This window comes from Nicotiana sylvestris, chromosome 3 (assembly GCF_000393655.2).
Source record: "Nicotiana sylvestris chromosome 3, ASM39365v2, whole genome shotgun sequence".
In the NCBI taxonomy this organism is placed as follows: domain Eukaryota; kingdom Viridiplantae; phylum Streptophyta; class Magnoliopsida; order Solanales; family Solanaceae; genus Nicotiana; species Nicotiana sylvestris.
In genome coordinates this window covers 124,323,357-124,336,721 of record NC_091059.1, presented here as the reverse complement: position 1 = coordinate 124,336,721, position 13,365 = coordinate 124,323,357, and the positions used below count along the sequence as shown (strand labels likewise).

Here is a 13,365-nt window from a genome sequence, read left to right as displayed (position 1 = left end):
AGCTTTAAGATATTCATGATCTTGCATGTGTGTTTCCAAAAGAGCCATAAGAGATGGTTTGTGATAGTTAAGCATCGAGCGAAAATTTCTTTTAAACTCCGGTGATTGAGCTCCTCGGCAGTTCCATATGACAACTGCATGGATTGATTATTGAGTGGATTGGATGGAGTCTCCCTCTCCATTGTTGAGGATGTGTTCATCAGTGCTGGAATCAACACTATTGCGAACTTCCCCACCTCGGAGTTTCTTGTTGGACGTATATTTAGTGATACACTTTGTAGCTCTGGTTGATAGGTTATTGAGGATTTATGTCTTGTTTCCATTTAGGTAGCTCAGTATAGGAAGTGTTTCTCTAATTTCTGCCATTGTTGCTGCTACTTACAAACGATCTATGTCGTTGAGTTCGTTGTGAGATGGACTGGGAGGGGGAAGTGGGCTGGTTGGAGGTGTCAGATGGTGTTATGGGGATGCTTGTTCATGGAATGGTATTATGGGTGTTATTATTATGCGAGGTTGTATCCATGAAAAAAATGTATGGGGTGGTTTTTGGGGTGGGTAAAAGGGAAGATCCATGTTGTTCATTGGTGGAGATGGTGGCATGAACATTGGCAGAGGAGTGGGAATTTAGGGTGTCATTGTTGGTTGTTGATGAAAGACTGGAGTGGGGGGTGCATTGCCCATAGGAATTGATTGTAGAGAGTCACTTCCATGCGCATCCCTTCGGTGACTATTTGAGATTTATTTACCGGATTTTGGATCATCACTATTACATCTTGGTTATCTATCTCCATGGTGAAGGTTAGTGCATGGTCTTGCATGCCCATTTCCAACCATGACTGGGGGTAAGCTTGAGTTTGTAGGTATTGCGTGATATAGATGGGTGTGGGTTATGGTGGGTGTTCCTGTGATGGTTGCATTGTGATAGTGTTTAGGAAGATAAGGTGTTGAAGGAGATTGGTGTTGGTAAAGGAGAGTGTTCTCCTGTGTTGAAAATTGTAAGGTGACCGATTCATTTGGTGGTGATTTATCTTGTAAGGGAGGATTATGTGTAGAAGTATTGGTTTGATAGGGAAATGATGAGGTTTCAGTATTAGGTTGATTTTGAGTGGGTAATTTGGCTGGCTGATTTGAATGGGTAATGTGTGTGTAGGCTCGTGTGAAGTGTTTGAGCCGGTTGCTTGTGTGGGATATTGGGCTTTGTCAAATGTTATGTTAGGTAATTGGGTAGTGAATGAGTGTGTTGGGCCATGATTATTATTTTCGGAAAGTTGGGTTGTCGTAATGTAGTCTTGGAATTGAGTGCCTATTGTTTGGGATGAGTTGTGGTTGCATGTGTCTTGATTGGCAGCTATTGTGTGCTCATGTGCCACGTGGCTATTTCGTGTGCTTTATGTGTTGGTAATTGATGAATCGGCAGTTTGAGTAGCTGAGTGTAATAGGTTGTGAGATTTGGGTTATGGGCTTAGTTTGTTAGGGTTAGTGGCTTGGTCTTCAAGACCTGGACCATGAGAATTGACCGTTTGGTCCATTGGTTCAGGGGCATTAAGTATTTTTAAATTTGTTTCATTAAGAACTCTGGTTGAATTAAGGGATTAGTGCTAATTAGGGATTTCTTGGGTTGTAGGTGTTTACCAACAGGGGGAATATTAGAATTAGAGTTAGAAAACATACGTGTGGGTCCCTCGCTGCCATTGTTGGAATTGTATGATTGGACATTAGCTGAGGTTGGTGATTTTGTTTTTGAATGGTTTTGGTGGGAAAAGTGACTTTTTTCCAATCGTTAGTTATTGTTTTTGAGTGTGGATAGATAGCTTGGGTGGTGTTAGGACTGGAGCTGTGTGAGGTTGAAGGCATATTTGGTAATAGTATGTGCATGGTAGTGGTGGTGGATGTTATCGGATTGGAGGGAGACAAACAAAGGTTCTTTGTGTGTCCAAGTTTACCACAAAGAGTACATGGAATATTGAACCTCTCACATACTAGTTGTTGTTTATGGGATCCAATATAGACATGGGTTTTAAGAGGCATTTCTAACGGGACTTAAAGGCATATTCTTGCATATCGACCCCGTGTAGTTGCTGACGTGCAGGTATCGACTTTGAGTGGTGATCCAATCTTTTTCCCAACACGTTGAAGTATTTCGAGATCATAGAATTCCGTAGGTAATTCAGGTAGTCTTAACCAAATGGCGGTGTATGTTAGTTGTGTGTTGGAAGCTATGAATTTGGGTTCCTATTTGCGGACGGAAACAAAATAATTAAGTACAAACCAAGGATCATTATGTAGAGCAGTGAACATATTTTTTTCCTTTTGGAATTTCACTAAGTAGAAATCACACCCTAGATCAATTAGGGGTAGTTCGTCCGTTGGTTTACATAGAGCTGTGAGTTTTGTGCGTAGTGTTTGGTGGCACACTTTCCTGCCATATACCTTAACAATAACTGAATATTTTCAAGGTAAATATAATCGTGACTTATCAGCGGAGGTAAGTGATATGAAGGTGTCGTTGTGTAGATCATCTATTGTGGATTCGTCTGTCAAATCTAGTTGGGAGTGTGTTTGTTGGCAAGTGTTGGAGTAGGGGCTGAATGGTTGCTGGTGAGCAAGGTTTGAGAAAAGGTGAGTGATGGTGATGGTGTGGTACTGCGTTGGTCTGTGGTTGGATTGGGTGATGTTGGTGGGTCAAGATGCATGAAGCTTATATCCGGTGGTTCTGGTGGTGGAGAAGTGGTGATAGTGTTCATTGCTGGAGAGAAACTTACTGTGAATAAAAGGGGTTAGAGATTTATTGTTTGAGTGATTGTTAAGATTATAAACACTGAATCATTATCATGTGATGTTACTTCTACAAGTCACATTATTGTGCACTCATATAACATTTATGAGTAAATTTCATGAGTGGTCATTCAATTTTGTATTCATTACCCAAAAGTTATTTTTTTTTACGTAAAAATCATTCAACTTTGTGTTTTTTTTTAGCAAATTCACAAGGCAAAGTGCCTAGGGCTAGTTTTATTAATAATAAAATAGAAGAAACCACATAAGAAGAGTACAAATAAGGGGGACAATAATATTAGTATCCAAAAGTTGATTTTCTTTCTTTTGTTACACAAGAATCATTTTATTATGCTCTAGTTACCACAATAATCACTTTCACCAGAATTTACAAACCTTTTACCTGAAAAGTCTACTATTCCCTTGACATTATAAATCCTCTCATTTATGTAATACCTTCTATATTATATGCTATATAATATATTTTTACCCATGTATTTTACTTATAATTAAAATAACTTAAAATTATTTTAATAATATATTCGTACATTTATTTTTTTTCTTAAGATTAATTTTCAAGATATATAAGTAACATTACCGTGAACAAATCGCAAGACAACGATCTTAATTATGCTTAATGAAATATGTTAATAAAAATTAAAAAAATAAATCTCATTAATTTATAAGCCAAGCCATACCCATTAATTTAATAAATAAAATACCACATTTAGAAAAATAATACATCAGATTAATACTTTTAAATAAATAATATTAACAGATAAAGCTTTAAAAAACTTAATATTAAACATAAATATCTTTGAAACGTCTTTTAAAAATTTTATTGACTATAACAAACTATCTTTTGTTAAACAAATATATTTTTATTATATTAAATAAATATTAAAAAATAGATATTTTTTATTTTAATATTTAAAATATGTTCATATTTGAATATGATTAAACAAATTGTGTGCCATGAAGAAAAATTAAATGTATGGATATATTATAAAATAATAAATAAAATAATTAAATTTATTTTAATTATAAATAAAATACCTATGTAAAAATATGTTATATAGTTTATAATATAGAAGGTATTACATAAATGAGAGGATTTATAATGTCAAGGAAATAAATAGACTTTTCAAGTAAAAGCATTATAAAATCTTGCCAAGGTGATTTTTGTGATAAATAGAGCAAAGTAAAATAATTTTTGTGTAACAAAAGAAAAAAAGCTGACTTTTGGGTAATGAACACAAAGTTGAATGATTTTTACGTAACAAAAACAAGAAAAATAACTTTTGCATAATGAACACAAAGTTTTTTTTTTTGGTAATCCGCTAGGCAAACGCCTAGGGCTAGTTTTTATATATAATAAAATCAAAAATAAAATATAGTGTCAGGTGGTCTAACATAATGAAAGAGATAAACTTTGACGATTACATGACTCCTATTATCAATATTGAGTATGAAACTCATCATATGATATTACATTTGATCTAAAATTAGCATTGTGTTTAAAAATAAGTCGTGCATAATGAGTGTCCAAAAATGCATCCTTGTTCCACTTTTTCACTTCTATGAACAAGATAGCCAATGTCCAGTACCAGTCGTAGCCTATTGAAGATTCAGTCCAGATTGCCTTTACCAGCTGCTTGCATCCTAGCCCTTTGTATAATTCTGTGAACATCTGATTGCCATAATAGAGTAAGTTATTTTGATTACTTGTGATTGGCAGTCCAATAATACGCTCACAGTTGTGATTCCATGCTTTGACACACACTGCCCAGCACCTTGAAAATAGAAGAAGTTTTCTTATTTTTATTGTTCCGTTGTAATCTGTAATGTCCAATGCTTTGTCCCATTCTTTAGGTGTACAGAAGACTCCGCCCAAAGTTCCTAGTTTTATTGTCCCAAGGCGCATGTCTACACTATGGACCATATTCCTTGGCATGTGCACCCACTCCTCAATGCTTTTTGCTCATATCGAGTAATTATCCTCGATCCCATTCCTTTGCCTATTTTTAATTTCCTTCCAGTGGAATGAATGCGTAACATTAATACCACCAACTGGAATTTCATTAAAAGTCTTGCAGCCTCCTCCTTCAATTTTCTGGAACCTCATCGTGACATTGGTTACTTGAATCCATATTCCGATCATTTTCCTTAATGTTGAGGACGATTTCTTTAGTACTCCTCTGTTCTGTGTTCTAAATGCTGTGCATTTGTTGGCCTGCTGTGTCCCTAGTTGTAACTCATTCTTAGTCCAGCTGTGTGAAATCCTCTCTAGTGCTGCTTGTATATGTATCAGTGATGTCAAAAGTGTAACGCAGCTACATGTTATCAATTTTGTACGACCTGTGGTTTCCATTATAGAGTATTGGCATAAGTTTGAAGAACTGGGCAGCAGTTGGCTTTTGTACCACTGGATCACTGAGCTGCTCCCCTTTAGTCTGTCTTGTCATGATTGTGCCATCCCTTGTTTTCCTCTCCTTGGGTTGAGTATATAGTACTAATACCACCAAGTGAGAGCTGTTCAAGGTATTGGGCATGATCACAGTACCATTCCCTGCAAAACAGAACACATGGTTAGTAATTAAAGTGATCACCATATCCTCCTCCAAATGGGATTGAATATGGTGATGGACTAAGGTTACAACTTTCCTCCTGCTCCTGCTACTCCTTTCCTCCTCACCTCCTATCTTCTTGCAACCTTTACTCTTATATAGGGACATTGTAGCTTATCACTGTTGACAATTTTCCTCCCATGGACATCCAGCTCGCCAAAACCATTGCATTCCATTGGGCCAATGTCAAGAGCGTAGTTGGCTATGTGATCTGCCAACTTATTACCCTCCCTCAATGTATGAGATAGCTTCATATTGCACCTATCCATCAACTCCTTTATCTCCTCCATATACCCCACCACAGACCATGGCACATTCCATTCCCCTAGTACTACATTTCTGGCCAACATTGAGTCAGTATGTAAGTCTATCAGAATATAATCATTTGCAACACAATATCTCAATGCTTCCAGAATGGCTTTCACCTCAACTTCTGTATTTGTGCCTTCTTCTATCTCTTTTCCACACGCATATACTACATTCCCTTCTTCATTTCTCAGAATATATCCAATAGAACTCCTGGCAGGATTTCCCCAAGAAGCCCCATCTGTATTGACCTTCACCCAACCTTGTTCAGGAAACTCCCACACCACCTTAGTATATTTCAACTTAGGTGTAAATTGTTCCAAGATATGAATCAGATCAGGCCATTTGTGAGGAACATTCTGTAAACTTGGCTTTCTGAATTTTACCAGGTATTGCAGAGTGGTTGATACTTGGTATATAACCCTATTCACTGACACTGCATCTCCATATTTGTAAGAATTTCTCCTCTTCCATAACTCCCACACTATAATCGATGGCAAAGCTTGAAGTATTGGTTTTATCCTTGGTATTTCCTGGGCAGTCCAACACTTCACAATAGCTTGGTGAAATGTTAAACCTTCTATTTTAATACCAGCAGCAGATAAGAAGTACTGCCATACTTTTCTAGCAGTATAAGAAGTGAAAAATAAGTGTGGCATTATTTCCTCTTGAGGCACAACACAACACCAACATTTAGAAGCCATTAGATAACCCACTCTTTTGAAAAAATCATCCAGAGCAGTTTATTCTTCCACACCTTCCACATGAAGAATGAAACCTTAAATGGTAAGCCTTTGATCCATATCATCCTATAAGTATTACCTGGTTCCTTTCTCCTCCTTATATAGTCCCATGCAGAACTAACACTAAAATTACCCCTTGTTTCAAGCATCCAAAATGGTTTGTCTAGAACCAAGTTCTCTCCAGTTGGCTTAATGTTTTGCAAAATGTGGTTGGCTAAGTCATCAGGTAGGAGCTGCCTTAGTAGTTGTGCATTCCACCTCCTTCCCTGTACTACTTCATTTACATTTTGGATCGATTCATGAAATTTATTCAACATTTATTTTCGAACTATATGGTCACGATTTTTTTTTGTTTGAATTTCTAAGAATAATGGTTAATGAGCGTATGATGGAGTAAAGACTCGAGTGAGGACGGTGGGTGAGGACTTAGACCATTTTTCGATTATGATAGGGTTGCATCAGGGGTCGGCACTCAGTCCTTTTTTGTTTGCTCTGGTGATGGACATATTGACGCACCACATTCAAAGGGAGGTGTCGTGGTGCATGTTTTTTGTAGATGATATTGTATTGATTTACGAGACGCAATACGGTGTAAACACGCAATTAGAGGTATGGAGACAGACCCTAGAATCTAAAGGTTTCAAGTTGAATAGGTCCAAGAAAGAATACTTGGAGTGTAAATTAAGTGGCTATACTCAAGAAGAGGAAGGGGAGGTGAGGCTGGACTCGCAGCTCATCCACTTGAGAGGGAGTTTTAAGTACCTTGGATCTATTATTCAAGGGGATGGGGAGATTGATGAAGATTTGACACTTCTTATTGAAGAGGGATGGATGAAATGGAGACTCATTTCTGGTATTTTGTGTGACAAGAAGGTGTTACCAAAACTTAAGGGTAAATTCTACAAAGTGGTCGTCAGACCAATGATGTTGTATGGGGATGAGTATTGGCTAGTCAAGATCGCTCATGTCCATAAGATGAAGGTAGTAGAGATGAAATGTTGAGATAGATGAGCGATCACACCAGGATAGAAAGAATCAGAAATGAGGTTATTCACGACAAGGTGGGTGTGGCCCCTTTTGAGGACAAGATGCGGGAAGCACGACTTAGGTGGTATGGTCATGTGAGGAGGAGGATCACAGACGCTCTGTTGAGAAGGTGTGAGAGGTTGATATTGGAGGGCCTACAGAGAGGTAGATATAGGTCAAATAAGAGGTGGGGAGAGGTGATTAGGAAAGACATGACGCAGCTTCAGCTGACCGAAGACATGACCCTTGATAGGACAGAATGGAGATCAATGATTAGGGTAGTAGAGTAGGTAGTCTAGAGTGTTCATAACAGTAGTATTAGCATGTAGTCTTGCTTTCTGAGGGTAGTAGGTTTTATAACTAGCCATTGTTTTCTTTCATTGTTGATCACACTACTGTCTTGTTGTTTTTATTCTGCTTTTATATAGCTTTTTGGTACTATCCCTTCTTGTATATATTTTCATTAATGTAGTGCTTATGCTTTCCTGAGCCAAGGGTCTATTGAAAACAGCCTCTCTATCCTCACAAGGTAGAGGTAAGGTTTTTGTACACACTACGCTCCCTGATCCTACAGTGTGAGATAATACTGGGTATGTTATTGTTGTTGTTGTTGTAATGGTTTATGAGCATAAGAAGGTACGTAGATGAAATTGTTGCAGCAATAGCGTGTTATATAAAATATTTTTTTTTTGGGGAATTTGCAGTCGTACCCTATATTTGTGCCACTTTTTAACCTGTACCCTATTTTAAAAAAATAATTTGGTATCCAGCTGACAAATATTCCGTAATAATATGACAATTATACCCCCAACAAAAGATATAAAACCTGCATCACGTATTAATCGTGTGATCTACAACCTCATTCGTGAAAAAAGACCTCTTCCTCTCCTCTCAGCAGTTTTATCAAAAAAATCAGAAACTTGTCCAGATTCATCTTTAGAATCACACTTTCATGAGGTTGTTTCACGTTGAAGCTAAAACTTCATACTAATATAGCATGAAGTTGTTTCACGTTGAAGCTAAAACTTCATACTAATATAGCATGAAGTTGTTTCACATTGAAGCTAAAACTTCGTGCTAATATATGCTGAAGTTATTTATCCTGCATTCTACAGTTTTATCATGAGTTTTATCTAAAACTTCAGACTAAACATGCATAAGTTTTTTGTTCATTTGCTAAAACTTCAAACTAAACATGCTTAAATGTTTTAGTTCATTTGCTAAAACTTCAGACTAAACATTCTTAAGTTTTTGTCTTGCAGTATGTAATTTTCTAATGAGTTATTGCTAATACATGCTGAAGTTATTTAGTTCGTTTGCTAAAACTTTAGACTAAACATGTTTAAGTTTTTTAGTTCATTTGCTAAAACTTTAGACTAAACATGCTTAAGTTTTTTAGTTCATTTGCTAAAACTTCACACTAAACATGCTTAAGTTTTTATCTTGCAGTATATAATTTTCTAATGAGTTTTTGCTAATGCATGCTAAAGTTATTTAGTTCATTTTGTAAAACTTCATACCAAAACATGCTGAAGTTTTGTCCTGCAGTCTACAGTTTTGTCATGAGTTTTATCCAAAACTTCAGTCTAAACAAGCTTAAGTTTTTTTAGTTCATTTGCTAAAACTTCAAACTAAACATGCTTAAGTTTTTGTCTTGTAGTATGTAATTTTCTAATGAGTTTTTCCTAATCCATCCTGAAGTTATTTAGTTCATTCGCTAAAACTTCATACCAAAACATGTTGAAGTTTTGTCCTACAATCTACACTTTTGTCAATAGTCTTTTATTAAAGAAGGGCAAAATTGTCTTTTTAAAATACTTTTAACAAAAAAAATGGGTACGGATTCAAACGAAAAAATAAAATGGGTATAAGTTAAAAAGGGGCGACCAAATAGGGAATCCCATGCAATTTTTACTTTATTTTTGATGTTGCAACTTCTTTATTTTTGAGATTTTTACATTATAGGCCACTTATTTAAGACTATTAATATAAATAAAATCATTTCTTGTTTATTCCAAAAGTGGCAGCTTCATCTACAAATGTAGCAGGTTTCATAATCCATATATTTAATTCCATATTCTTAAAATAAAAAAAAGATCCACTTTGAGAGACTTTTCTCTCCTCTCTTTTTTGTCACGACCCAAAATCCATTAAGGGTCGTGATGGCGCCGGACACCATTTGTTAGGCAAGCCAACACCAAGAAGTTAAATAAATTCCTCATTTTAGTATTTTTGAAATCATTTCTTTTCCTTACATTAAACAATAAATAATGAACTTAACCAAGAAAATAATGGTGTCTTTAACAAATTTAAATACTGAATAATCACATAGTCATCCCAGAACCAGGTGTCACAAGTGCATGAGCAATTTTTACAAAATAAAATGTAATAAACTAACTCTCCGGAATACAAATTGGACAGAAAAAAAAACACAATACTCTGAAGGAGACTCTGCTGGCAGCGGGTCGTCTCGCGAGATGCAGCTCACCCAAGTCTCCGTATCAAGCATGCCGTTGTGCCCAACGAGGCTACTAGACATACATGTGCCTGTGTAACAAAAATGCACAGCAAGTGTAGAATGAGTACGAAAATAACGCGTACCCAGTAGGTATCCAGTCTAACCTCGGAGAAGTAGTAACGAGAGGTCAACTTCGACACTTATTAGTGGTCCAATAATATAATCAGTCATGGATTTATTAAAAATAGCAGTAAACTCAAGTGAATCATGTAGCAAGTAAACAGTCCTTTTGATAATAAGAGATTTCCAAGTTCATATTTCCTCAATTATCAATTTATCACAGGCCAGGGAGGCAATATCATTATTTATAATTTCAAGGCAAGCAATACAAGCATGTTCAAATCATACCGAGGTCGTATGACCCGATGCAACATAATATTTAAATTGTGCACTACCAAAGGGTTGAATGACGCAAACCATAGATGCATCTATTGCCCCGCTCGAGAATTATACATGCGACGCAATCAAATATAAATAAACACACCAAACAGTCAATCAATAATTCATCAGGGAAACAATTACCCAAAGAAATGGCAACTTCTATTTAACGGTCAAGAAAATGATGTTTAATTTCCTTAGAAACTCATTTACCAATTCAATATGATTTAAGCAATTTAAATTGTCAATAAGGTTACAAATATTTCAAGTATAACTTGCTTTCGGGTCCTAGACTATTCGGACTTAATCATAATAGTAGCTACGTACGCACCCTTGTCACCTCGTGCGTACGAAGCCCCCACAAATAGAAGCACATATTTAATTATTTCATCTATGGGGATAATTTTCTCTTACAAGGTTAGAAAGGAGACATACCTCGCTCCGAAGTTCCATAACCAGCTCCCAAGCCCTTCCGACGACGCAAACCGATGCCCAACACTCCAAAACTAGTTAATAATTATGCAAACCAAATTAATATATACTCAAATACCCATTATAATCCTATTTACAACAATTTCCAACTCCGCTTGAAAAGTCGATAAAATCATCCTCAGGCCCTGTCACGGCCCCAATTTGCCCTCCGTGAACCATCGTGATGGCACCTAGTCCGCTACGACTAGGTAAGCCTAAATTGCGGAAGATAACCAAAGTACAGAATAAAAAAAAATTAAAACAGAATGAAGAGTGATAAAACAGTGTTTAAAAGTGCCGATCGGCATACACAATATTTAACTCTCAACCAATACATACTTCCAAGACCCGAAAACCCATGAATCACAAGCTAAGGATCACTACATAGTACTCTAACTCCAGAATATCTAACAAGGAAAAGAAATATAGAAGGGAAAATGTTTAAAAGCTAGAATAGAAAGGGACTCCTCGGTCTGCGGACGCGACAGATATACCTCGATATTGCTGGAGCAGTCGCCTCGCCTCAATGGTGATAGGACTAAGTCACTGTACCTGGATCTGCACATGAAAAACATGCGCAGGAAGGGGATGAGTACACCACAGTGGTACTCAGTAAGTGCCAAGCTTAACCTCGGTTGGGTAGTGACGAGGAAGGTCAGGGCCCTACTAAGATAAAATAAAGAATATAAGACATGACAGTGTAAGATAAGTAGTACAGTTGAAAACTAACGATAAGAATTTAATACATGAAAACAAGGAATTCAATAACTGAAATAGAGGCAAAAACAATCACAAGGAAATAATCGGGGATCTCTTAGTATCCCGAGGATCTCTTGGTACGCTTAATAAATGTTAGGGATATCTTGGTATCCCGTGGATCTCTCGGTATCCTCAATATATGCTAGGGATCTCTTGGTATCCCGAGGATCTCTCGATATCCTCAATATGTGCTAGGGATCTCTTGGTATCCTAAGGATCTCTCTGTATCCTCAATATGTGCTAAGGATCTCTTGGTATCCTCAATATGTGCTAAGGATCTCTTGGTATCCCGAGAATCTCTTGGTATCCTCAATATACGTGCCAGGGATCTCTCGATATCCCACACCTCAGTTCAAATCATAAATACATATAGGGGATCTCTCGGAATGTCGTCCTGTAGTCCCAAAATAAAACACACAGCAGCAACACAAGAATACTCAATTAAGTTCAATTTCGTATCAAGTAAACAGGAAATTCTAATCTAACATGCTTCACATAATTCAATTAAGGCAGTTTAAGCAAATAAACAATTAAGTCAATTAGACATGCTTTTTCTAAGCTAACAACAATTTTAAATTTCAAGTAAAATGAAACAGGAAAAGGAACACAATTGAAATTACTTAAAGAAAATCGGATTTTCAACAATTAGATCAAGTACGCACTCGTCACCTTATGTACAAGGCAATTCAAACATCAAATATACCGAATCCTAAGGGGAAGGTCTCCCACACAAGGTTAGACAAGCCACTTACCTCAAACCGGCTCAATAATCAATCTGAAACCACGCTCTTGCCACGAGTACTCGACTCCAAATGACCCAAACCTATTCAATTCAATTGCATAATGTAAATAACACTTCAAGTAACTAATTCTACAATTAAATTCAAGCTAATACGCGAAATTAGGTAAAATGACCAAAATGCCCCTCGGGCTCACGTCTCGAAATTGGGTAAAATTTATATTTTCAGAATCCTCATTCTCTCCCGAGTTCATGTATAACAAAATTATCCAAATCTAAGGTCAAATTCCAAATAAAAAGTCGAATTCTAGGTCTAAGAACTTTCTTCCAACTTTTCCCCAAATGTTCATCTCCAATCGGAAATTAAAAGATGAAACTAACTATAGATTGATGGAGTATGACAAGAAACGGTTAAAGAATTGTTAGCCAATGATCTCCTCTTCAATTTCCTCTCAAAATCTCCTTCTCCGAGCTCCAAATTGAATTTCCAACTTTTGAAATTAAACCCTCAAAATTTCATATTTCTGCCCTGTTGTTTCCGCATCTGCGGTCCTGGGACCGCTTCTGCGGTCCCGCATTTGCTGAACAATGGTCGCATCTGCGACTTTTCACTTAGGGCCCCGATTCCGCATCTATGACTCCCCATCCGCAGATGCGGTACCGCTCATGTGGAAATTCCACCGCTTCTGCGGTTCCTGTTGAACTCTCCAAATTTTGATTCTGCGGTTAATCTGCCGCTTCTGCGGTCCCACACTCGCAGGTGCAATTATGACAGCAGAGCAGCTGAAACAGCAACTCCAATTCCAAAAATCTTTCCGTCAACCATCTGAAATCATCCCCAGGCCTCCGAGACCTCAACCAAACCTACCAACATATCCCATAACTTCATTCAAACTTGTTCCAACCTTCGGAACGCTCAAAACAACATCGAAATACCTATTTTTCATCGGATTCAAGCCTAAAAATTCCAAAAACTCTAAAAATACGCTTTCGATCAAAAAGTCTATCAAACCTGAAATTTTT

At 36.9% G+C, this 13,365-nt stretch overlaps 2 protein-coding genes across 2 annotated transcripts; both read left to right on the top strand.

Annotated features, from left to right (window-relative positions):
• The first annotated feature begins 6,949 nt into the window (after positions 1-6,949).
• Positions 6,950-7,453, top strand: LOC138887978 (uncharacterized). Its single transcript, XM_070169771.1, has one exon. The coding sequence runs from the start codon at positions 6,950-6,952 to the stop codon at positions 7,451-7,453; it is 504 nt and encodes a 167-aa protein (XP_070025872.1).
• A 5-nt stretch (positions 7,454-7,458) lies between these two features.
• On the top strand, positions 7,459-7,767 carry LOC138887977 (uncharacterized). Its single transcript, XM_070169770.1, has one exon. The coding sequence runs from the start codon at positions 7,459-7,461 to the stop codon at positions 7,765-7,767; it is 309 nt and encodes a 102-aa protein (XP_070025871.1).
• The last annotated feature ends 5,598 nt before the right edge of the window (positions 7,768-13,365 follow it).